At 41.4% G+C, this 27392-nt stretch overlaps 1 protein-coding gene across 1 annotated transcript in view; it reads right to left on the bottom strand.

Moving 5' to 3' along the window:
* Positions 1 to 27392, bottom strand: part of WIF1 (Wnt inhibitory factor 1) — a 53676-nt gene that overhangs the window by 3720 nt on the left and 22564 nt on the right. The window contains exons 3-8 of the mRNA XM_077807752.1: positions 19975 to 20083; positions 13063 to 13203; positions 8625 to 8720; positions 7174 to 7269; positions 4314 to 4409; positions 446 to 541 (exon numbers count right to left, since the gene is read on the bottom strand). Coding sequence (XP_077663878.1) covers positions 446 to 541; positions 4314 to 4409; positions 7174 to 7269; positions 8625 to 8720; positions 13063 to 13203; positions 19975 to 20083 — 634 coding nt within the window. The remainder of the gene's footprint in view (positions 1 to 445; positions 542 to 4313; positions 4410 to 7173; positions 7270 to 8624; positions 8721 to 13062; positions 13204 to 19974; positions 20084 to 27392) is intronic.

Here is a 27392-nt window from a genome sequence, read left to right as displayed (position 1 = left end):
AATAACTTGCCCCACTACTGAAATAAGACCTTATTTAACTCCCTTATGTTGGTGCAAATCAGGAGTAACTCTATTGAAGTCAATGAAGACAGTAAGGGAGAGAAGAATCAGGCCCACAATATTTACATTCACGAAAAGGTAGATTTTCAGTGGTATTTTGAAATACCATAGAACTGAAATGTTATTATCCAGAAACACTTGCTTATTATACTGATGTGTTACTGCTTTAAAGAAACTCATATTATTGAAAGGTTTGGTGGTGTTTTTTAGAAGTTTTGTTTTACAACCACCCCCATAACTCCAATAAATGAAGCATGTCCACAAAGTAAATTAACCTGAGCTACCCTGGCAACACATAGTTAGTGCTGATGTTGAGTAATAAGATACTGTATTGCTATCACAATGATCTTATAACAAGGATTGATTGAGTAGAGTTAGTACTTACGCTTTGAACACAGATCTCCTTGGTAACCTTTGGAGCACTTACATTTATTTTTACCAGTACATTTACCTCCATTTCTACACGGCTGTTGGCATTTGCCTAGAAATAGGAAACATGAAAACAATGGCCTTAGTACTCCACTTATACAAAAATAATTACAGGGAGAGGGAGGAAGATAACTGTTTTAAAAACACACTTTGTGTTTGAAATATTCATTGGCTCATATTGTTAAAAAGTCTTGTGTGTACGCAGTAGATCCTGTAGGGGGCCACTTTCTTATGGGCATGGGAAGTCTAGTTTTCCAAAGATTTATATGCATGCTTAAGCAGCTTGAAAATTGGGCTAGAACTGGGCATGGCCTCTGAGTGTCTACACAGACTTTGGGTACACTCATAGCACTGGGATTTTGAAGAGGGAATTCAGTATGCCCTCTATGAGTACTGCCCACTTCTCTGTACCATCCTAGGGCAACTTCAGCACAGTGTCACTGTCATCATTTTTCAGCTAGCTGCAAGGAATATGAGCTCAGGGTCCAGGCAGCTGAGCACAAATGGAAGAAAGAGGGGAGGGATGTTAGGGCTTTCCTTAACAACAGGATGCTCCAGAACTGAACAAATGTTGCAAGTATTTGCAGGAAATAAATAGGTTGGCTGGGCCTGTCACCTTACAGTCAGAACCCTGTGTGCTCTGTAAATGCTGTAGAATTTGCTGCAGGATCCATTCCATGCTGCAATTTACTGCTCCAGAAACCAAGCTTTCGTTTAAAAAATGGTTCTAGCTTTCATGGTTGTGAAGAAAAGCTTGAAAATGTGAACTGAATGTAACCAAGGCAGTGACATCTACCTGAGTCTGCAGACAGCCTGAAACTTGAGTTAAAATAGCCGTGAAGACATGGCACCCTGACTTTTAACTTAGGCTTTAACACAAGCTGCTAACCCATCGGGCAGCCTGGGTTGCACTTGAGTTGTTAACCTAAGTTAAAAGCTGAGTTGCCATGTTTTCATTGCTATTTTAACCTAAATTAGCCAGCACGGGTTAGCTAATCCAAGTGAAAAACACACCCTTTTTTGCAGTGTAGACATACCCGCAGATTAACTGTGGGCTAAAATGTCTTCTTGGAATGGAACAAAAGCTAAATGCTATGTGCTGTGCTATGCACAGATCTGTTAGTGGAAGAGAAAGTAAGATTGGGAAATGGAAAAAGAACAGCTCAGCTGGTGCAAGGAGGAGAAGAAATAAAAAAGAAAATTACTACTCGCCCGTCTCAGACTGAAACAGTAATTAGAGACAATGTATAACTACAGTAAGAAGAAACCCGAAGGACTTGGAGAATGCTTGTTAGTATTGCAAATTACGGTTAGTACATTTCCCACGAGTTTTAGAGAGGGACTCAGCTATTAAAGGATCTCTCAAAATGTTTAAACAATATAAAGGGGGGGGGAACCCTCTCTGCAATCCTCTGAAGATGGCTTTCTGCCTAATGCAAAGGTTTTCTTCCCCTGTTTATTCTGAAACCTCCATGACTGAATGTAGCTGGCTCTGGATCTAAGGAAATGGAATGAGATTTGTTTCTCCTCTGATGTTAGAAGCCTGGTCTAGCATTTCTTTTTAGTCTCCCACTGTTGCGCTAGTACTGTCAGCCTGGCAGCAGCCATCGGCATTTCAACGGCCATGGCCCTGATCCCAGAAAGACCTAGGCATGTGCATAACTCTACTTGCTCCTAACTGAAGTCAATGAATTTTCAAGTTAGTTCTTAACATGTTTTGATCCTTTTTTCTTTATATAGGAATTGATTTACTACCTGGATTTCCATCTAAGTCAATGGGACTACTCATGTGAGTAAACCTGCATGTGTACCTAAGTCTTTGCAGGAGTAGGGCCCATCTCACCTACACCTGCCCTGGGTAAGGTTAAATGACACTGTGGTTAAAAATTCCAGAGGCTGGTCTACACTAGAATTGCTCTTGCGGCTACCAGTGGTCCAGATGCACTAATGATAGTGCACCAGACGGAGATTAAGAGAAGGGCTAGTTTCGTCACAACCTTAAAGGAGCAAGCAAGATACACTTTTAAAACAAAAAAAGGAATGAAGACTGAGGAGTGTCCTACTTGTGATTCGTCTTTCAGGTAAATCCGGATTTGGCAGGTGCCTTGCTATATAACTTGAATATTGTGCTTTTAGAAAGACCTATTTTTTTTAAGATGTTGCCACAGCAATGACAGATTACATGAGATCTGATTTCCAGCCTACAAGCGGGAGGTTTTAAAATACAGAGGAATTTAGTTTTTTATACCATGTTAGTGTCGGTTTAAATGGAATAGCCTTATTTACACGTTCTATACTACGGCTCAGTATATGAATTACAAAATAAAACATAAGCCACTGACAAAAAGTATGAACTGCTCACACTTTGGGTCAAGCTTGGATTATATTCATGTGATAAATTCCATCAAGGTCAATCTTTTCTCAAATGAGGGAAGGAAGGAGAGAGTGCCAAGGTGTCACATTCAGACTTGATGTAAGCAGATGCAAATGCAGTGGAAATCAATGGAGTTGTACCTGCTTACACAGCTCTGAGTTTGGCCCATAGAATTAGAATGAGAGGAAAGACACTTATACCATAACAGTGTTGAAAGACCACTTGTTCGTTTGGGTAACAATAATAAAACTTGATGCTTCCCACTGACTTTGATTTTAATGAGATAAAAGCTGCTAGAAAACAATCTGTACAGCATATAAAGATAGAAGAATGTTTTGTAGATTACCCCTGCCTATCTACATGCGAATACTGTGCCAAATTTAAGTCTTAACACATTCTGATTCTTTTTTCATTGTATAGTAATTGACTTATTACTATCTTCTGTTACTGCACTGTTTGCTGGACCTTATTTCCATCTGTATATTTAGATGATGAGTTAAATTTCACGTCTGTGGGAGATATACTGATTTGCTTGTCTGTCTATACTGATGTTAAGCATTCAAAGAAAAAAAATCTTACAAATATAAGGCCAAACTCTATTCGCCTAACTCATGTGCATAGTTCCAATGAAGTCATTGAGATTACCTGCACGAGTAAGGCAAGAAAGATGCAGCACTGAATGTTGTTAGAAGGATACAATGCAAAAAGTATAAGCTGTGTGTATGTTTTCAAAACCAAAACCCTGGCACTCCATCCCAGCATGGGTCGCTACTAAATTAATCTAATTTAACAGAGCTGTGAGAAAACTCTTATCTTAGGCTAAGCTAATGTTTGACAGCTGGTGTCCCAGTTTTGTCCCAGGCTAGCTGCTCTCCACCTGCACCTTTACACAGAACGGTTAAATTGACTAAAGACTGAAATATTTTGAACGGCTTTGATGCTAAACATCTGAAAACAGCAAGTCTATTGATGTTTGTGACAAGAAGTTTTCAAGCTGCCATGTGAATGTAACTTAATACTTTCAACTGAAGCTGACACCCCGTACAGTCCTATGTCCCTTTCCCCCAATACCAATTAATATTTCAAGCTCCATACTCTGCTTTTAGAATCTAGAGGCTCAGTTCTAATCTCACATGAAGGAGTGTAAATTGCTGTAGACCTGGCACATGCATATGGTGTTGACTGAGCGCTCATGTAACAAGAGTTGCTGCTAAACCCATGGATTTGTTTGAAAAAACAAACAAACAGAAAACGAGATGATCAAACAATGAATTGATACTCATCAGCTGTGAAGATCGCAAACACAGGCCTGGCTCACTCTTAGAGGGTCCCAACCTGCAGTTTGAGAACCCCAGCTGCCAGTCAGCACAGAAATGTGTCACTTGATCTTCCAGCTACTGTAACCGGAATAATCTTGGTTTAAGTGAAACAATGTAAAGCTGAGACTCACTAATTTCACAACGGTTTCCCTCGAGTCCTGAAGGACAAATGCATTTTCCTAGATAGAAGCAGGTTCCTCCATTAAAACAGGTTGTTGTGCAGTTAGCTGAAGGACATAAAACAAAAAATTAAATTATATGTCTAATGTAAAATTATTTCTACTCTAACCACTTTTTACCGATGAAGCACTCATCTGAGAGGTTGGAGACCCCCGTTCAAATCCCTTATCATCATCAGGCAGAGTGGGAATTGAACCAGGGTGTCTCACATCAGAAGTGAGTATCCTAAACACTAGGCTAAGGATTATAACTGAGGTCATCTCTGTTTTGTGTAGAGGTAGATGTGCTCAGATCATGCCTGCCTGACAGGGCCCTGCAGGTGAGATAGGTGGGGAATGCTTAGGTAGTGCTTGGCATGAGAAAGGCATTTGGATGCCTGCCCAAGGCAGCAGTGCGTGCACTCAGTCGCAGAAACCTAGACACCTAGGGAACTTTTACAGCAAATGTTTAGATGTCTGGTGAGTCGGGGTGTCTACAGGGCTAGGAGGCAGCTGAGCAGCAGTTTGTGGATCACAGTGGTACCTAAATCTAGGGTTTAGGCATCTAAGAACCTTTGGGGATCTGGGCCAAACTCCTTTACTAAGGACTAAAAACATACCAAGCCAAATGGATTCTGTAAGCACAAGGGACTACAATGGCATATCTATCTGCAGAATGTGGATCTAAAACGCTTCCTTTAAAACATGACTTTGTTACAAAGCTCATTGGAAACCTAATGAATTTACTAACTGAACATTTTGTATAGTTTTGTTTTCTTACACTTTCTGTGTAATGGACTATTCAGATACATTTCAGTAGGAAACTTTGTATTTTTTAAATATCCAGCATTTCTGGGACTGTGAACGTCATACTTCCTTTACTGTTTTTTATTGATACACTAACGTCATTATAACAAAAAATATTAAACGGAGTAAGTTACTTATTTTTTAATCTGTCTGGATGCAACAAGTTAATGCATCAACCTTTCATCTAAGGAAACCAAGGTCCAAATCCTTCACTTCCCTTCCCCCAAGTCACAAATGAAAATGAATGTGCTGGCCACTCCCATGGTCCTTCAGTGAGCCAACTAAGGAGGTAATGGTTGTGTACATTATATATTATTCATTTTGTGTACATGAGTGTTCAAAAGTGAATGTAAGTTGCACCTACCATCTGCTGGCTTATACATGTGTAATTTGCACTACAATGAAAGTCACCTCTGAGTTTTGGCCATGTTTGTTCGTATCTTAACATTAGCACGATCATGTGAAGAGGCCCAGGAATGAAGTAGCAGAGATGTACTAGGCTGGATATGAAGTGCTGTAGTCATAAAATTCTGTTAATATTGTGATGTGGAGGATGTAGATAGACACAGAAAGTATCATAGGTGTACATATAAGGTCAGACAACATAAACAAATGTCTGAGGGGACACTAGCATACATAGTTCTCTTGTCAGGATCTCTGCAGCACTGTACCATACAGCCAAGAATACCTTATGACTAGGGTCCTACCAAATTTGCGGCCATGAAAAATGCATCACAGACCATGAAATCTGGTCTCCCCCCCATAGAAATTGGTCTTTTGTGTACTTTTACCCATGGGGGTGGGTATAATAGGCCAGGGGAGGCTCTGCCTCTCCTGGCACTGCCGTGGCTGCTGGACCACTAGTTGCAGGGTTTTGGGGGGGAAGTTTTTTTTATTTATTATGCCCCAGGCAAGTTCCGGGTGGCTGAGGAGGTAGTAGGTGCTATTCAGCGTCTCAGTTTCATCAGTAATCTCCCTGGACTCCAGAGAGATGACTGATGAACCCAGCAAGCTGAGTAGCAACTACTGCCCCCTCAGCCACCCCAGAACCTGCACGGGGCAAATCAAAAGCTTCTTCTGGACCAGAGATGCTTTTCCTTGGGCAGCTTGGAGCCTGGGAGGGGAGGTGCAGTACGGCTGCAGCTCGCCCAAGACTCCTCTGGGCAGCGGGAAGGGGGGCTCGGGGCTTTGGGTGGCCCAGGGCTCCAGCGTTGGGGGGGGGGGCGTTTGTGGGTGGAAGGGGCAGAGCTGGGGTTAGGCTCCCCAAAGGAGGACGCCACATGCCGCCCATGCTTTTACCCTATACTACACAGATTTTATGGGGGAGACCACTGTTTCTCAAATTGGGGGTCCTGACCCAAAAGGGAGTTGTGAGGGGGCAGTCACAAGGTTATTTTAGGGGGGTTGCGGTATTGCTGCCCTTATCTGCGCTGCCTTCAGAGCTGGGCGGCTGGAGAGCAGCAGCTGATGGCCCGGCACCCAGCTCTGAAGGCAGCACCCTGCCAGCAGCAGCGCAGAAGTAAAGGTGGCAATACCACACCATGTCACCCTTATTTCTGCACTGCTGCCTTCTGAGCTGGGTGGCCGGAGAGTGGCGGCTGCTGACTGAGGGCCCAGCTCTGCAGTCAGCAGCACAGAAGTAAGGGCGGCAATACCGTACCAGGCCATCCTTACTTCTGCGCTTCTGCTGGAGGTGGCTCTGCCTTCAGAGCTGGGCTCCCGGCCAGCAGCCGCCGCCCTCCAGCTGCCCAGCTCTGTAGCAGCAGCGCAGAAGTAAGGGTAGCAGTACCACAACCCTGCTACAATAACCTTGCGACACCACCGCCCGCCAACTCCTTTTTGGGTCAGGATCCCTACAATTACAACACCGTGACATTTCAGATTTAAATAGCTGAAATCTTGACATTTATGATTTTTAAAATCCTGTGGCCATGAAACTGACTAAAATGGACCATGGGACAGGGAGCATAAAGGTAGCAGCAGCTGGTGGATTACAATTCAACTGCTTTTTATTCTATACTGTTACCTTTATCACAGTTGACGCCATAGAATCCAGGAGGGCAGATGCACAAATCAGGTGTGACACAGAGACCACCATTCATGCAGCGGGATGCACACAGAGCTAATTTGATGAGAGTGAAAGAGAACAAAATGCTGGCATGAGGGAGAGATGACCACGCCAAAATTTGCGACAGGATTTTATATAACAAATATTAAAAAAAATCAGTAATAAGCACAAATAGTAGTTTTCAAACAACACTTTTCCTCCTTCTGCTGAGTATAACAAGTCAGCTTTGCAACATAAAATAGCTAATGCGGAAAGATGTTTCATAATTATGCTTATAGATTATAGTGGTTGAAATAACACTACAAGAAATTGAAGATGGACTTTAGTGTTCGTCTTACTTAATCTGAACACTGAGAGCAAAAATTGTCCCTTATCCCGATTATTCCCAAACTGAGGACTGAAAATAGCCAATTTGGACTCACTGAAATATTTCAGTTGTGTGGGTATGGAATTGGTCAGGGGTTCAGTTCTTTGTACCTATGGATCTTGGGACATCTGTCAAGGCCAGGGCCATCGGTACAGCAGTCCTGTGCCTCCACGTTGCCTTGAAGCTCCCACAGCAGCTTGGCTTTTTCAGGTGGTGTGCTCTCATGCAGCCTCCCCAGCTACTGTTGCTACCCCACCCAGCCCTTGAGGAGGAATGTCAGGGAGCAGAGTTTTACTTCATGGTTGGCCAGTATTAACTTACCCAGGGAATGCCTGCAAGGCTGAGTGAGAGATGTCTTGTGACTGGCTTCTGCCCTCTACTGAGACTCTACAGAGCACCCATGCAAGGGCCTTCCCCAGGGAAGAAGGGAAGAAGTTGGGAAGAAGGAGGAAGCATGTACAAGAGCTAGTGTACTCATCATCTAATCCACAGTCCCATCCCTCTCACCGCCCAAATGAGCTATTATTGGCTCCCCTTCACTTATGGAAAGAGAAGGGAGAATCTACCCAAAAACATTTTCCCTCTCCATTGTCAGTCTGCTTGAGACACAGCTGTGGCATCCTAATTAGATACTAACTTCAGATAACAAATGCAAAACAACAAGAACACTATTCTTGATTTTCCAGCTAGTCTTCATTAGCAGAAGAATTCCATTTAATCTCTTGCCAGACGGATTGTTTGTGATTAAGAGTCTCTTAATTGTTGGTCAATTTCATGTTTAATATATCCTTTAGAGAGCAGATATGTTTCTTTAGAAGTTGGCATTTTCATTAAGCAATTCATGTTTTCATTAGCTCTGGGGTCATAAACGATAATTTTCTTGTGTTTGGATTTAATATTTACAGATATCTAGCAACATGAGAGAGCCTCCAGAAAAGGCCATTTACACTATTGAGAGAGAGAGAGAGATTTCAGTGCGGTGACTGCTCTTTTTCAGAAGGACTGTAGTAAAGAAAACAACTGAGGGTATTTTTAAAGTTACCTTTCTCACAATGAGGCCCATAAAATCCATCTGGACATTCACAGACATGCCTTTCATTGCAAAAACCTCCATTTCTGCACCTGCCTGGACATTCAGCTTCATGAAAAACAAGAACATTGTTAATCAGATATTACATACTTCAGTTAGCACTCCACTTTCAACAGCATCGATACAGTCTATTGACAGAAGTGCAAAAATAACTGGATAGCAACTTTTATTGAGGTGAGTATCAAGATTTAACGAACAGAGCCGTAAATGCTGACTGAGATGGAAGCTCAGGTAAAAATCACTCTCTTTGTTAATCTACAAATACAGGTTGCATCATATGATCGACTGCACTCTTGAAAGTACCTGTGATAGTGTTCTGCCACTCTGTGCTGGTCAACAGACTAATGAATAATGTGGCCTGTCTACAAAACCCACCATCTTAAACTGCCTGGAATAGGTAGCCAATACAGATCCTGGAGCACTGGTGTCATGCTCCTAGTTAGATATACTGTTTACCTAGCAGGCTCATCTTCAGTTTTTTGGCTTGATTTAAGGTGTGACCCGAGGCAGAGTGCATTACATTACTCTACTGTTGGATGTGTACGAACTGAAAGACTCAATCTCCACACTGGGCGAAGATGAAGGGGAGGACGCATTCCTGCCCACTGATCCCATATCATCATTCAACCGTTAGTCACATCCCAAATCTCTACCCAACAGTGACTAAGGCATTTGACAACAGTGGAAGAGAAACATATCTGGGCATCATCAGCATTCTAAAAAACATGACAGCCCATGCCTCTTCACTATCAACTGCCCCATATCCACATTGAACAAGAGGTGGGAGAAATTGGAACCCTATGGAACCCCTCCCCCGAAATGAACCCTCAGGGCAAAAGAGCAATTGGTCCAAAACATCTGCTGAGATCTCTCAGACAAAAACAAAGGTACTGAGTGGCAGCCATGTCTGCTTCCACTGGAGCGAGCCAATAGCACCTCATGAGCAGTGGTACCAAAATCAGCATCTAGCTCTAACAGTATCTGTCTGGTCATCTACTATTCATCCATCACCAGGAGGGAATTATCTACCAAACTCTTTGCCAAACCTTGTTCTGTAACCAAAATGGCAAAGTTCAAAGAGCTCTGAGGTAGACAGATAATCTGAGAATCGCCTCGCCACAATATTTTAAATCAAGATTAGAAGATGAGCTTCTTGACAGTAATTGGCTAGATTGTTCGTATCAAGTGAATTGTTTGTGTGTAATAATCATAAAACAGCTTCCTTAATTGACAATGTCTGTCAACAATGGCCCCAATTCTTCTCTATTTTTGTCTTTACCAGAAAGTGGTACAATGCATCAGGCTGATGCTGGAAAGATGTACCACCAACCATTGACGCAATCCAACTCCTGCATGGAATTAAGTTGAGTCCAAAGTTTAAATATTTGCAGTGTTTACAGATAATATTTTTCTTTTGCTGCAAACTGTAGAATGTAGAATGTTTGTAAATTTAGATACGCCAGCTTGCATGGGGCAATTCTGCAGGCCACAGATATTACAAACTGTAATTCACACTAATTCTCCCACCCACAATTTTAGTCAGTTGGTATGTGTAATCATCTGAAAGTATACAGATTAACTCTTAAACAAATTTCTCTACAGAAATCATAAGAGATGGCTAAACAGAACTACAAGCAAATATGGCAAGCTGTCATGATTATTAATCATTTTCTGCCTTGGGTTACATCTCTACAATCCCTTTGAAGTCAATATGGTACCATGGGTAAACCTGAGAATAGAGACAATGGAACAAATTCTGCTTCGAAAGGCTCTGTATGTTGTGCAGAAGTGAAGCTCTGGACCACCAGACAAAAGCAAGTGAACTGGAACTGGAGAAGAAGAAAAGGTAAAGACTGAGATTCACTTATATAAGCTGCAAATATAGGAAGCAAAATGTATTGCTATAAACGTAAAGCTATCTGAAGCAGTAGTAATAAACATAAAGACATTTTGTTTTAGTTTGTTCCAGTGCTGTACTCTAGGATCCTTTCTGGAAATGTACTTCCCTTTGTGCCCAAATGCAGAGCTGCTATTCATTACAGAAAATGCGTGCTTAAATAAATGCCATTTCAAATAGAAAAATGGAAAAATATTATTTTTTATGTGACCATCTCTTAGCCACTACAAAGCCTCCCCTTACCACAAAATTGCTCCCTGGCTTTTCCTACTTCCTCTAGCCACGGGCTGGCCAGGAATAGCTGAAAACCATGATCGAGGGCCAGGCAACAGGGAATATGAGCCTCATGGCTGCATGACAAGCTTCATTGTTTCCTCTTTTCTTTCCATGGAGGACTTTAAAAACACAACCAAACCAAAAAACTTTTCTGAACCAACCTACCAGGGAGAACATCTCCATCTCTCCCTACAGCCGTCACAAAATGCTGCTATGTCTATGTCCCTAAATTAAGCACAAAAATGAGAGGCTCACCCTCAGATCACTGCATATGGGCTGAAAGACAGTGGCATGATAGAACTCCTCTCTTGCATGCCCCTGGAGTTTGGAGACTTGCCCTTGCAATGTGCCCTTCTCCCATAGGCTCAGTGAGTGAAGGACCAAAATGACCATTCAACCTCAGTCCACTGGGCCAACCTAAAGCTAAAACTGCATCTCTGCAAATTGATGGCGATAATAGTAAATGGTAGCACATAAAATATGGCTTGGATGAAAGCTGGATGGGCTAGAGAGAGTTCCAAACTCATAGAAAGAAGTATTTCCCCAAAATACATATAGGTTGGAGCCTTACAGTCTCTATCAGGCAGGTCACTACTACACTTCATCCAAACTTTATTAAAAACTTAATAGCTTTAAGTAGAAATAAAAATTAAAAGTTCTAAAATGCTTCTGAACACTGCTGTATTTGCATCAAACACAGACACTGCTGTGTGTGTGTGTATATATAAGACTTGCATTTTAAATCCCATTAAGCTTCCCATCTTCCTCTCTGCCTATTTCTTGCCCATCCCCACCCCCATTTTCTCTCAGCTAATTGGCAGAAGTGAGGCTTCAAAGGAGAAGGCCACCTCTTCTCTGCTGTTAAGCAATTGTGGGGTTTCAAAGAATAAACAGCTTTTGCTCCTGCTGCTTGTTCTTTGAAGCCCTGCCATTGCCAATTAGTTAGGAGAAAAGGGGGTGGGGAAGTAAATGGGAGACAAGGAAAGAAGACGTAAGGGAATTAATAACAATCTCAATCGCTGTATACAAACTGTGTCGTGTTAATTTGATACAACTTCAGACAATATCTGATAACTGCACAATCTTGGAAGCTAATCTTTTAAACATTTTCTGTAGCCTCAAAATTTGTGTCAAAAACACTCTCCAAAAAAACTATTAACTTTGGGTTAATGTTTCATAAGTGTATTTACATTGTTTCCGCCCCAAATAAATGATTTCTAAGGGTGATACACTCCTGGGTGCCCTGTTGTCAGCCAATATAACTTTTGATTACATTTTCGTCAGTACACCCCAGGCGTGTGTATATTGGCTGATAAGCAAAAACCTTGAACTCACAAAAGGGCTCAATTCTGCCTCCCTTAGTCACAAAGTAGTATTTTAATATGCAAATGACCCTACTGAAATGAAATGTTTGACCTCCATAGTAAGGTACTTACTCAATATGAGTAAGAGTGGGAGAATTTGCACAGCAGTGATGTCCATTGAAATATCTCTGTGTACTTTACAAATATTAACTAAGCCTCATGGCACCGCTGTGATGTAGGTGAGTTGTGTTATATCCATTTTATAGACAGCTGTACTGAGAAACAGAGAGGTGACAGACAACATTTTCCAGAGTGGTCACTGACTTTGGCTATGTCAACTTTTGGATGCCCAGTTTGGGATTTCCAGAGGTTTGAGCAACTGCAGCTCTCACTGATTTCAAATGGAGTTGAAGGTACTCAGCACTTCTGAAAATGAGGCCCAAGTTGGAGACCCAAAAATCAGGGTACCCCAACTTAGCAGCCACTTTTGAAAACATTAGCCTATCTATATCAGTGGTCTGTGGAGAGCAGGTTGGTGACATGGTGCTAATTCTCCTTGTTTCCACCTGGTGAATCACATTAATAAGAAACTTAAAACTTTACTAATATTTGTTTCCCCTGGGAGCCATTTCTATAGTCACACAGAGATGCTGTGTGATTATGAATGGGAAGAGATGTGTCATCAAGACGATCTTTCTTGTGAGATGTAGTTCAAACTATGAAAAAAGTTTAAGAACTCTTTGGCCTAAACTGCCAGCAAATCCATGGCAGAGCCAGAACAACAACCTATGAATGGTGACTCTCGCTTCAATCTGTGTAACCCCAATATTGCTGTTATGTGTGTCTGTATTGGGAATGAGACTTGAGCAATTTAACCAACACAGACTAATGCTGTCAGATCACCATGGCTTACCTTGCTGACATGTTTTAAAGAAGATGGCATTTTGGGGTGTTTGGAGAATTACATTGCCTTCTGAATTCATTATGATCACAGTAACTTCAAACGCCGCTACTCCATCTTGTTTTCCAAGGCATGGAAATCCAACCTGAACGACTAAAAAGAAAAAACATATATAAATATTTAAACCTTAATATATTGTAACCCCACGATAGTCTTCAAACCATGATTTGAGGACTCCAGTAACTCAGCCAGAGGTTAGGGGTTTATTACAGGAGTGGGTGGGCGAGATTCTGTGGCCCGCAGTGTGCAGAAAGGCAGACTAGATGATCCCAATGGTCCCCTGTGGCCTTAAAGTCTATGAGTCTAAGACATTACATCTCTCTGATATCTGTTATTTGTGAAAACTAGCAGCTACCGACTATGTTGTTAACACTCAGACAAAACCACTTCTACTTGTACTCCAAAGTAGTTAGTCTTGTAAAGCAGACTAGGGGTAACATTTTCAACAGTACCTAACTGACTTCTGTGCCTAACTTACTCTCATTTTTCAGAAGTGACGTAGGCACAGATTCTCAGAAGTATTTAGGTTCCTAATTCCCATTAATTTAAATGGGAGTTAAGTGCCTAAATACCTAGGGCCATGTCTACACTGAAACTGGGATCAAGTCTCCCAGCCCAGGTAGACAGACTCGCACTAGCAGGGCTTGAAATAGTGCCCTAAAAATAGCCATGTGAACATTACAACTCTTGGCACCTGAGCTCAGAACCAGGGGGTTAGGAGAGTTTGAGAATCTGAACTGCTGCCCAAGCTGCAACCTCCACAGTGCTATTTTTAGTGGGCTAGCTCTAGTCCCACTGGTGCGAGTCTGTCTCCATGAGCTGGGAGACTCACTCTCAGCTGCAGTGTAGATGTGCCCTAAGACCTATTGAGACTCAGGCTCCTAAGTAACTTTTTAAAATGGGATTTACTCCCTTTTGAAAATTTTATCCTAGATATAGTCTGTTCTTATGGACACTGCCATTGATATTTAAATAAATAATATTTAAATAACTGTCTTTAATAAAAGCTTGTTATGTGAAGTGATGGAAGGATAGCACACTTAGTAAATAAGATAACCAATGAAAATATTTTAAAGACTAGAGAGACACCACTTTGACAGAACTCCTTGAGTGTCCTAAATGTGATGGATAGCTGGAGATTTTCACACTCTTCTTGGAGGGCCAACATTTTTGAACTACAAAGAGTCTAAGTAAGTAATTAAAGGCAGTAAATCTGCAGTATTTTAATGAGGAGGAAGGCCTGGTATCCCAGAGCCTTGGAATGAAGTTATGCGATTGTCACAACTGATCTTAAATAATCTTCAGATGAATCGATTATCTCCTCTCTTCATGATTGGCTCCTCCTTGCTCCTTTATAAATTGGATACAGCTATCTGTGATTATTCACTCATTTCCCCTAAATTTGGTCTGAGACTTCAGAGCAAAATATTGAGCTAATAGCTTTGTATTTTGTTTGTTTTAAATTGGTTGCCATAAACATTTTTTTGTAAATAATAGGTGGGCAATTTTTGTTGTTTGTTGTGTTACTTCTATATACCATAAAGAGTCTCAAATGCAAGTTGTGTATATAATATAAAAATACACACAGTTTATTACTAAAACTTATTCTGCATCTGACAGATCTACCATAGCTAAGGGACTATTAACATTTTCATTATACAATCTGTTTTTACTTTTATATTGACCTCTTTAAAAGACTATTTAAAAAAACAGATAGCCCTGCAGTAAGTGGAAAACTCATGCTGTGGATTAAAAACAGTTTAACTGCAGTGAATAATTTAAATATTAGTGAACATTTGCTTCTCTCAGTGCAAAGTATAGTAAATAATGCAGTGCTCAAGAGAATGGTATTAGGAAAAATGTCATTTAATGTTTTATCTTAAGTAATAGCTTAGAGAAAAGTAGAGGTGAAATTTGGTGATGCCACTATGGGCCAAAGCTTGGATCCATTATTAATGACAAATCTCCTGTTGAGTTGAATGGAATCAAGATTTGATCCTAAATTACTTCAGCCTGTGGATTTAAATAAATAGATTCATAGAGTTTAATGCCAGAAGGTAGCATTGGACTATCTAGCCTGACCTCCCGTTTATCACAGAACATTAAATTTCACCCAGTTACTGCCTGTTAAGTGGTTTGATTAAGGCATAACTTCTGTTTGGCTAAAGCATATCTTCCAGAAAGGCTCCAGTTTTACTTGAAGGTATCAAGAGATGGAAAATCCACCTTTTCCCTTGGTAGTTTGTTCCTATAGCTAACTACCCTCACTGTAAAAAATGTTTCCCTAGTTCCTAATATGAATGTCTGGCTTCAGCTTGAAGCCATTAGTTCTTGTTATGACTTTCTCTGCTAGTTTAAAGAGCCCTTTAGTACCCGGTATTATCTCTCTGTGACGATACTTATGCAATGTAATCAGGTCACCTCTCAATCTTCTTGTTGATAAACTAAAGAAATGGAACTCTTTAAGTCTCTCACTGTGAGGCATTTTCTCCAACCCTTGATTCATTTTATTTCGTGAGACTGTGTGTAATGATGCCAACATCTTAGGAGCTGAATGTGTAGTAGCCATGAGATTTTGGGCTGGGATTTTCAAAACAGCCTAAGGGAGTTAGACCCCAACTTCTTTGAATTTCAATGAGATTTGGGCAGCTAATTCCCTTACACTCCTTTGGAAATCTTGGCCTCAATTGATTTCAACAAGAATCATCTTGCTAAACCCCCCACTCTGTTTGGCTGAAGTAGCAGCTAATCTTCACCTACCTTACTTCCTTCTCACCTGCCTCCCTCTGCTCTGCTATTTCTCTCTGCTCTTCCCCCCTCTCTTGTGCCTACTAAGATTGAGAGGCACCAGAGAGAAATCAGCCCATCTTTAGTGCCCTTTTCTTCTTCTCCCTCTTAACGTAATCTACTACAATCCTTTTTGGCTGAATTGCTGTAAAAATTTTACTTTAAAAATATTATTAAAATTTGGCTTTTAATAATAATTTCATTGTTTGTTGACACACACATCTACAGAAAACTGATTCAGTGACACCTAATTTGCCCACATTATATCAGATTTGTAGAAGTAATTCACAATACACACAACAGACATATAAATTAGCAAATTAAGAGCAGACAACTGAACATTACTTTATAGGATGCATTTATTTAGCCAGGGCTTAGCTAATTTAGATCTGCTTGCAAACTTCATTTAAAAAACCCTTCATACTAGCAGCTCACTGTTAATTACTGTACATGCTGCCAAACTGATTACTAATCACTGTTAAATATCACATGCATTGTAACACCAAGCATGACTTAACTATGGCTTACTATACAGTGCATATACTAAGTACAATTATGTGTCTGCAAATGCTCACCATAGATAAACACGGTTTACAGGTCCATATTAGTCTTGGAACTCACTTATCCGAACTACAAATAAGTTAAAATCACGTTCATATTAGTGAGACCTCCGATCATGATAGTTACTAGTGCTCTTTATTGAACTATGAAAGCTCATCCCTGGTAACCTTACAACAGTGCAGCATAGCTCTTCATGAAGATAGTCAGAGCTGATCATTTGATTCAGCCTTTCAAAATGTTTAAGAATCAGTGAGGCAACCCAGTTTATGTATCAATGATGCGGACTGGCAGAGCCTTCTGCATATTTCACCTCATTTTTAATGTAAAACTGTTTATTACACACAAAGTAATTTTATAGAAACAGCCCTGCAGTTTGTACTTTATTTGTACTTTTGAGATGACAGAAGGCAAACACTTTAATAATCATTAAAGATCAGGAGCTTTTGTGTTATCAGACAATTTGATAACCTGATACAAAGGGTGCTCAGTATAAGACAGCACAAAAATGCATGTCACAGATACATACAAATCAAAAATTACCTTCATGTTTAATAAGAACATGGCACCACTTATGCTTATTTTGCACCTTTTTATATCAGTTTCTTTACTTATGTGTGTGTTAAACTTGGGTGTAATCTCTTTGTTTTACAAGTGATTATACTGCAGTAATTATGGTACAGTAGGTTACAACACTCTGCTGTTCATCAAAATATAGTTTTCAATGTAGCTCACTCAATACATAGCACATGCTGATATGAGTTACTTATGTTACATTCCAGATGCCATGGAAAGGCCATATTGCTGTCAACATGACATCACTTTAACACCACTATCGTTTTCAAAATACTGTAAACTGAAGATTAACTACAAATATTCTAAACGTATACTACAAAAAATAGCCAGAACCAGTCATTGCATTTTGCTGCCCTATGTAAACTTCAGTGTGTGCCTTACGTCCTGCCATAAACTCTCAGGCCATTCTCTCTCACTTGGCTCCATTTCTTACTATGCCCCTGCCATGATGAGGCCTTCCCTCTCCCCATTTCTTTCCCTCCTTTTTCTGAGATCTGTCTCCCTCTCACCCATTCCCTTCTCCCTTTCTCTGCTCCACTTAGCACTCTCTGCTGTTGGGAGATGTCAAAGTTCTGCTCCTTTAAACAGGCAGCTACTTAGTCCCAGATCCTCAAAGGTATTTAGGCACCTAACTCCCAGTGAAATGAAAGTACCGCCAGTCATAATAATGTTGTTTTAACCAAGAAAAAGTGTGTTTTATCCAGAAGTAAAATCTTAAATTTCTCATGAGTGTTATCAGTTTTAAAAATATTTTTTTAAATGTGCATTAATGATTTTGCTTAGTTTCTCTTCTTCTTTCCCCAGAAAGGCATTGGTTTATCCCAAAGCTCTGCTTTATATGTTTCCAGTATTTGTTTCTTTAGGCTCTGCCTTTTCCATGCATTGAAAAATAGACTTTGGGCTAATCTTTCAGAGGTCCTTGAACACTTTTTGGACCATCACTGATGTATGGTCCAATTATGTTAGTTGCCTAATAGTAGCTTCAACGAATAGGACAATAAAGGAGATCATTGTGGGCAAGATTGTGGCATGGTCTAGCTACAGTTTTTGTACTACTATAGCTATGTTGGTGAGGGTTGTGATTTTTTTTAACTGAATAATTGTATCAGTGCAACCCATAGTGTGAATGCAGTTATACCGGTATGAAGGTGCTTACATCAGTTTAGCCTGAATTTACTATACTGGCAAAACTATGTCCACGCTAAGAGGACTGTAAAGCTTTAACTATACCAGTATAGTTAAACAGCACAACTTTTTTGTGTGGACAGTCCACCGTGGGTGGATGCAACTTGCTACATCAAAGTAAAAACTTTCAGTGCCAGCCTCCACTAAGATTTTACATTGAGATAGCTAACCTCAAGATGGCAATCTCAATTTAAAAACACAATTATTTTTTGCAGTGAAGACATAGTGTGAGCAGTACCTTATTCCAAAAGTATTCCTATTGATTTCAACGATACTATCATTGGGTGAGGTACTACTCAGCATGAGTAAGGATATCAGAATCTGACTCTAGGTGGTCAAGTCTGGCATATACTTGCTGGGGATAGGGAAAAAAAGGTGTAATCTCTTTGGTCTGCAGACTAGAAAAAGAGGTGAAGTTAGATTGGGGTTACTGGAGAAATATTAACTTCATACAATTTAACAGCACTGCAGTACGCAAGTGAAGTAAGTCAACTATAGGATGATAGGCTGACTTATCTCAATAACACTGCCCACTTACTGGAAGGCTCTTCCAGTTTTGCTGGTGTTTTAAGATGCACCTCATCCTACAAGAACTTTGGAATATCATGTTTGTTTCATGTACCTCTGCACAGACTAGGTTGACCAGACAGCAAATTTGAAAAATCAAGATGGGGGTGGGGGTAATAGGAGCCTATATAAAAAAAAGACCCAAAAATCAGGCCTGTCCCTATAAAATTGGGACATTTGGTCACCCTAGCACAGACACAAGGAGTCTAATTTACCACTAGAGCTGGTAATTATTTTCAACCTAAAAGAATTGATCAAAGAATGCACTTTTCCAATCTTAAAATTTAATTGAATTTTTTTAATTTTTATCTTTTATTAATATTGAATTGACAACACCATCAAAATGTTTCCTTTATTGCCTTTCACTTTCAAAATAGGCAAATTAAAACCTTTTTTTTTTTTTTTTTACAATTTTAACTTTTTTTTTACAAAAATTCCACAATGTGATTAAGTTGAAAAAAGGCGGAAATCCCTGTTTTCTCCTCCATTTTCCCGTTTGCCTGACTTTTTTTGTTTTTTGCTACTGTATAACTTATAATTGGTCATCTTAGTCCTTTAGTGAGTTAAACAAAACCCAAATTAAAAATAATTTTTGAAAATTAAAAAGCAAAAATTCTGCTCAATTTTTATAATCATGAAAATTTTTGAAAAACAAAGTCAGTCTGTTTCAATGTTTTTGTCTACTGTACACTCACTTTGCACAGATCTAAATGACCATATGAAGTAAAATGCAGTAAAATTAGTTCCGATATGCACTTATAATGTCCACATACTTTAAGCATTGACTATTATTTCACTACTACTACTATTATCCAGATGTTGTCAACTAAGAGGAAATAATAATGCCTTCGTAAAAATTTTGAACTGCAGTAATGCTTCATATAAATGAATTTTATGTATCAAACTTTGGACCAACTCCTGCTGGCCTACTTCCATGAATAGGAGTAACAAGATTTGGCTCAAAGAAGAAAAATAACTAAAAGGGGCTGTTCATTAGATTATTAGTAATGTAGTAAGGTAAAGTGATTTCATATTATTTACATGGAACAAGTGTTCAGCATTATAACAAACATTTCCTTGATCCTAAAATTTACAGTACAATTTATGATATGGTATTTACCCTTTTAACGACTTGCTTTAGAATGTATTGTTTTCCAGAAACATTATATTTATAACATGAACAACACAAACCTGATGCTTTGTGAGGAACTGTTCCAAGTAGGGGGATATTTATGGTTGGATCAGCCATTATGCCTTTATCCAGTGAGCGCAAGGACAGGAACTCATAAAAGTACTCAGCCTACAACAAAATGCATTGAAAGTAAATGTTTGTTAATTGCAGTCACTGGAGCAACTATTCAGCATATAGTCCAAAGTGGAACAACAGTACACTTTCAACTTTCACACCATATTTTTTTTTAAAAAAATGTGTCTTTGTTTAAACATAATATTCAACGGGACAAATATTCATCTGAAAATTGGCATAGGACAAACCTTTAAGCTTGAGGCAGCCCAATCGCAAGGAAAGTTGCATACTTCCTTTTGCTGCACTTTGAAAGGAAGTGAATAAATATCCTAGTGGGGCTAATCTACATTCTGCAGGCAAAGCCGATATAGCTATAGCGGCATATCTATATTGGAAGAGCTCCCTAGTTCAGATGCAGCGTACGCTGACAGAATTCTTACTGCGACTAAACTGGCGCTTTGGCTGGCATAGCTATGTCTGCTAGGGGGTGTGGTTTTCTCACACACATTTCATAGTTATGCTGACAACATTTTACAGGGTAGACCTGGCCATGGTAATCACATTTTACATAACTAGCACCTTTCATTCCAAGGGATCACAAAGTGCTGTACAAACGATGGGCTAATTCTTGAAGTCCTTTCTCAAGAAAAACTCTAACTGACGTCCTGATATAGCCACTTAGCTCCACTGCGGCAGCACAAAGAGGCCATAAAGCTGCCCTAACTGGACAGCTGGGGATTCCCCCACAAAGCTGGATTTACACCATATTCTACTGGCCTCCACAGTAGAGAGGGTGTGTTGTGGGTGTGCCCAGCAGGAGCTGGCTTGGATGGAGTACTGCTCTGCACTGCTGTCCATGCCACCTTAATTCACGCCCTTGTGCATATGCATTATGATGGTGTTTTTAATTATATGATCACATATTATTATCTCTATAGGACACCTGCCTCATTCAGTGAATGGGCAGTCATTCAATATTTATTTATATCTTCCTCATTCAATGTGTGACCCCAACCTTATTTACCGTACACCATTCAAGCCCTGCACTGAACACAGAATTAGTAATTTCCTCCTGGGTGTTTCAGTGGTGCCCTCACCACAGTATGTGAGTGCATCAAACATTAATGAATTTATCTTCATACACCATCCCTGTTTCGCAGCTAGGGAACTGAGGCACAGAGCGATTAAAGCAAAGGTGTCAAAAGTGCCCACTCATTTTGGGTGCCTAATTTGTGAGGCCTAAAACCTGATTTTTCAAAGTAGATAACATGATATAGTGCTCTACATGTTCAAAACACAGCTTCCATTGACTTCAGTGTCACCTGTGAATGCTCAGCCACTCTGCAACTCTTGCCCCCAGAAAATGGGCACCCAGAAAATCCCAGCACCACACAAGAACTCTGGGCCAATTAATGGGAATTAGATGCCTAACCTGTTTAGATGCTTTTGAATATCCAGCTACCCACCTATTTGCATCTTTAGGCACCTAGGCAGGGATCTACAAAGGTACTTAGGGACCTAAGTCCCCTTTTTAGGCACCATTGATTCACAAAACTTCTGCTTGGCTGCCAATGAAGCCTGTAGGTGCCTATACTTCCTTGGCACCCAAGTTTTGTAGGAAGAGCTCCCTAGGCGCCTACATATCTGCCTCTGGGCACACACACTATTGCCTCTTTCCCGGTGTCTGGACACCTGTCTCCCACATAAGCCTCAGTGCAATTCATGAACTGGAGGAAGATAGGCATTCTAGTGCCTAACTTGCCTGCAGGACCCAATCGGGTAGGCATGCTTAGAGGTCACCTAACTCTACACAAAATGAGAGTTGGGGGGAAAGGAAGAACTCCCTGATAACCATTGGGCAGAAGGTTGGCTACTCACAAGGGATGTGCGAGCTCACCGCTTCAAGTCCCCCCTCTCCCTGATGATGAGAAGGGATTTGAGTAGGGATCTGCCATCTCTCAAGTGAATTTCCTAATCACTGTGCTATACAATCACTCACTCTTTCTCTGGTCCAATTAATATTTAATTATTCAATTATTACTTAAAAGGGAAAAATTTCAGTAGGAGAGACTGAAGGAGACACACATCAGAATATCCCAGAGTCCAGTGGTTAACGCACTAACCTGACAGGCTGAGTGTGACAATGTAATTATTCCCTTTTTGGATCCAGGTCCTACATACCTTAGAAAAATCTGTCCCACTGTGGCAGAGGGAGGGACATAATCCAATTCTTAAGGGCACCATTCAATTGCCTTAACCATGAGACTGTCCTTTCTCTCCCTGGAGTCCCCTCCCTCATTGACTAAATCCCTCCAACTTCTGCAAATGCACAGGTGTCATAAAAATAAAGGGAAGGGTAACCACCTTTCTGTATACAGTGCTATAAAATCCCTCCTGGCCAGAGGCAGAACCCATTCACCAGTAAAGGGTTAAGAAGCTAAGATAACCTCGCTGGCACCTGGCCAAAATGACCAATGAGGAGACAAGATACTTTCAAAGCCGGAGAGGGGGAGAAACAAAGGGTCTGTCTATCTATGTGATGCTTTTGCTGGGAACAAATCAGGAATGCAGACTCAGAACTTCTGTAAAGTTAGTAAGTAATCTAGCTAGAAATGCATTAGATTTCTTTTTGTTTAACGGCTGGTAAAATATGCTGTGCTGAATGGAATGTATATTCCTAAAAAGAAAAGGAGTACTTGTGGCACCTTAGAGACTAACCAATTTATTTGAGCATAAGCTTTCGTGAGCATCGGTTGCATCCGATGAAGTGAGCTGTAGTCTCTAAGGTGCCACAAATACTCCCTTTCTTTTTGCAAATACAGACTAACACGGCTGTTACTCTGAAACCATGTATATTCCTGTTTTTGTGTCTTTTTGTAACTTAAGGTTTTGCCTAGAGGGATTCTCTATGTTTTGAATCTGATTACCTTGTAAGGTATTTACCATCCTGATTTTACAGAGGTGATTCTTTCACCTTTTCTTTAATTAAAATTCTTCTTTTAAGAACCTGATTGATTTTTCATTGTTCTTAAGATCCAAGGGTTTGGGTCTGTGTTCACCTATACAAATTGGTGAAAATTATTATCAAGCCTTCCCCAGGAAAGGGGGTGTAGGGCTTGGGGGGATATTTTGGGGAAAGACGTCTCCAAGTGGGTTCTTTCCCTGTTCTTTGTTTAACACGCTTGGTGGTGGCAGCATAGGGTTCAAGAACAAGGCAAAGTTTGTACCTTGGGGAAGGTTTTAACCTAAGCTGGTAAGAAAAAGCTTCGGGGGTCTTTCATGCACGTACCCACATCTGTACCCTAGAGTTCAGAGTGGGGAAGGAACCTTGACATGGTGGCAGAGCGGTGGGATCATTCTGAGATTTTTTTGGGGATCATTTTGAGATTTTTTTAGATCATTTTGAACCAGAAGCACAGCGGGATTTTAAAAGGTTTTGTAAAAGAGGATTGCAGCTGTAAATTCTGTGTCTCTGTGTGGGGGACAGAGCAGCAGGCATAACAAAGGGATTCTTCTTTTTTGAGCTGGAGTTTTCTCTACCTAAAGGCAGGGTAGTTAACCTCCTGCAGGGAAATTCACAAGTTTTTCACAGACCTGAAGAGGTTGTTTTTTTAAGCTAAGAGCAGCTAGAGGGTTTTCTGTCTATCTGCCTGGAGACAGAGGTGTTAATTGTTTTTTTTTTTAAAGGATTTTTCTGTAGGCTGAGAATAGCTATCAGAGAACATAGGTATCACATTACAGCACAGCAAAATTTTACAAGCCAGGTTTTTTGGTTTTATTTTGTGGTTTTCTTTCTAACTCTCGGATGTAAAGTTAGTTTAAAAACAGAGAGGCTAGGATGTCAGAAACCAAGGCACAACACAAACTGGAGTTAACCAGACTGAAGGCAGTGAAAGAGGTAGAAAAAGCCCAAGAGGCTGCCCACAGGAGAGCTATGGAGGCAAAGGAAAAAGAACTGGAGGCAAGGGAAAAAGAACTGGAGGAGAAGGAAAAAGAGAGGAAGCATGCACAGGAGATGGAGAAGGCAAAGGCTCAGCAGAATATACCAGATAATTCTAACAATCCTTACCCAACAATCCACAAATGGGAGCGACTATGTCCATAGTATAATGAATCCAGTGATATTGCTGAATATTTTCGCACCTTTGAGAGACTGTGCACACTCCATAAAATTCCTGAAGCTCAAAAGATAACCACATTGGTCACAAAATTGCCTGGAAGGGCTCTGGACGTATTCAATAAGATGCCTATTGATGAGGCTTCTAACTATATTAAACAATTTGGTTTTAAAGCAATTTCAAGTTACACCTGAAACTTACAGAGTAAAATTTAGAGCCCTTAAGAGAGGACCTGGACTAAGTAATGTGGCTTATATAAACCAGATGAAGGATCTGCTAGATAAATGCGTCAAAGGAAGGGGTGTAACTAGCTTTGAAGGAATGTGTAATTTGATGACTCAGGAGCAATTCCTGAATATGTCCAAGGAGGATATAAAACAGTGTTTATGGGATAAGAAAATGGACTCAGCAGAAAGTCTTGCTTCTTATGCTGATCAATACGAGCAGTCCCAGACCGCCAGAGAGGCAGGGCAAACCGGAACAAAACGGGTGGAGAGAGGAGAGAGAAACAACCCTGGTCACAGTTGGAGTGGATACCAGAAGGGACAACCTCAGACCACACCCTACTACCGGGAGCAGCCCAAGGCCGCAGCTACACCCCAAGGAACACTCCAGACACCTTATCATCCTGCCACACCATTCTCCAGCAACCCACCTCGCCCCAGTGATCTGTCAGCTGGATGATGTTTTAAATGTAACGAGCCGGGACATGTAAAGGCCAAGAACCCCAACAGATTACAGTTCCTTTCACCGGAATCACACCAGAGGTCCTCAGGCCCAGATACCTCCCAGATACCCTCGGAGCAGAGGGAAACTGTGAATGTGGGTGGGAAGAAGGTCACCGCGTGGAGGGACACAGGAGCACAAGTGTCGGCTATCCATGCTTCCTTAGTGGACCCCAATTTAATCGACCCAGAGGTCCAAGTGACGATTCAACCCTTCAAGTCAAACTCTTTTGACTTGCCTACAGCCAAGTTGCCGGTCCAATACAAGGGCTGGTCAGGAACATGGACTTTTGCAGTCTATGATGGTTATCCCATCCCCATGCTGTTGGGGGAACACTTGGCCAATCATGTGAAGCTAGCCAAGAGGGTGGGAATGGTCACCCGCAGCCAGGCTAAACAAGCTGTCACACCTAGCTCTATTTCGGAAACTTCTACCAGGACCTGGTCAGAGGTGATGGAACCAGACCCCATGCCAATGTCCACAACAGCAGTAGTGGATCCAGTCCCAGAGACCCAGACAGAGCCAGCCCCCGAACTGAAACTGGCGAAGCAACCAGCACCAGAACCATTGCCAGCACTGAGTCCAGCGCTTGCAACCCCAACACCAGAGGGCCCACCGAACCTGCACCAGGAGCAGCCGATAACCCTACACAAGAGGCTCAGCCGGAGCCTGAATCCCAACATAGTGCACCAGCGGAGAGCGGTTCACAGTCAACAGAACCAGCCCCATCACCTGCATCGCTTCCAGAGGGACCAAGCTTAGGTCCACAATCCAATGAGGAACTGATGTCTTCATGCTGGCATCAAGGGAACAGTTCCAAATGGAACAGGAAGCAGATGAAAGCCTCCAGAGAGCTTGGACGGCAGCATGGAGCAACCCACCGCCTCTCAGCTTTTCTAATCGATCCAGGTTTGTTGTATAAAGAGGACTTTTATACAAGGAAACTCTTTCTGGTAGACACCAGGAAGACTGGCATTCTCAGAGACAGTTGGTAGTTCCAACTAAGTACCGGGTAAAGCTATTAAGCTTAGCCCACGATCATCCTAGTGGCCATGCTGGGGTGAACAGAACCAAAGACGATTTGGAAAAGTCATTCCAGTGGGAGGGAATGGGCAAGGATGTTTCTACCTATGTCCGGTCTTGTGAGGTGTGCCAGAGAGTGGGAAAACCGCAAGACCAGGTCAAAGCCCCTCTCCAACCACTCCCCATCATTGAAGTTCCATTTCAGCAAGTAGCTGTGGATATTCTAGGTCCTTTTCCAAAAAAGACACCCAGAGGAAAGCAGTACATACTGACTTTCATGAATTTTGCCACCCGATGGCCGGAAGCAGTAGCTCTAAGCAACACCAGGGCTAAAAGTGTGTGCCAGGCACTAGCAGACATTTTTGCCAGGGTAGGTTGGCCCTCTGACATCCTCACAGATGCAGGAACTAATTTCCTGGCAGGAACTATGGAAGCTCATGGGGTGAATCACTTGGTTACCACTCCTTACCACCATCAAACAAATGGCCTGGTGGAGAAGTTTAGTGGAACTTTGGGGGCCACGATATGTAAATTCGTAAATGAGCATTTTAATGATTGGGACCTAATGCTGCAGCAGTTGCTCTTTGCCTACAGAGCTGTACCACATCCCAGTTTAGGGTTTTCACCATTTGAACTTGTATATGGCCGCAAGGTTAAGGGGCCATTACAGTTGGTGAAGCAACAATGGGAGGGGTTTACACCTTCTCCAGGAACTAACATTCTGGACTTTGTAACCAACCTACAAAACACCCTCTGAACCTCTTTAGCCCTTGCTAAAGAAAACCTACAGGATGCTCAAAAAGAGCAAAAAGCCTGATATGATAAACATGCCAGAGAGCATTCCTTCAGAGTAGGGGACCAGGTCATGGTCTTAAAGGCGCTCCAGGCCCATAAAAAGGAAGCGTCATGGGAAGGGCCATTCACGGTCCAAGAGCGCCTGGGAGCTGTTAATTATCTCATAGCATTTCCCACCTCCAACCAAAAGCCTAAGGTATACCATATTAATTCTCTAAAGCCCTTTTATTCCAGAGAATTAAAGGTTTGTCAGTTTACAGCCCAGGGAGGAGATGACGCTGAGTGGCCTGAAGGTGTCTACTACGAAGGGAAAAATGCTGGTTGCGTGGATGAGGTGTTTCTCTCCATGACCCTTGGGCGTATGCAGCGACAACAGATCAAGGAGCTGTGCACTAGCTACGCACCGACATTCTCAGCCACCCCAGGACTGACTGAACGGGCATACCACTCCATTGACACAGGTAATGCTCATCCAATTAAAGCCCAACCTTACCGGGTGTCTCCTGAAGCTAAAACTGCTACAGAATGGGAGATCCAGGGTATGCTACAGATGGGTGTAATCCGCCTCTATGGCAGTGCATGGGCCTCCCCAGTGGTCCTAGTTCCCAAACCAGATGGGGAGATATTTTTTTGCGTGGACTACCGTAAGCTAAATGCTGTAACTCGCCCGAACAACTATCCAATGCCACGCACAGATGAAC

This window comes from Eretmochelys imbricata, chromosome 1 (assembly GCF_965152235.1).
Source record: "Eretmochelys imbricata isolate rEreImb1 chromosome 1, rEreImb1.hap1, whole genome shotgun sequence".
Classification (NCBI taxonomy): Eukaryota; Metazoa; Chordata; order Testudines; family Cheloniidae; genus Eretmochelys; species Eretmochelys imbricata.
This window is presented reverse-complemented; position numbering and strand designations above follow the sequence as displayed.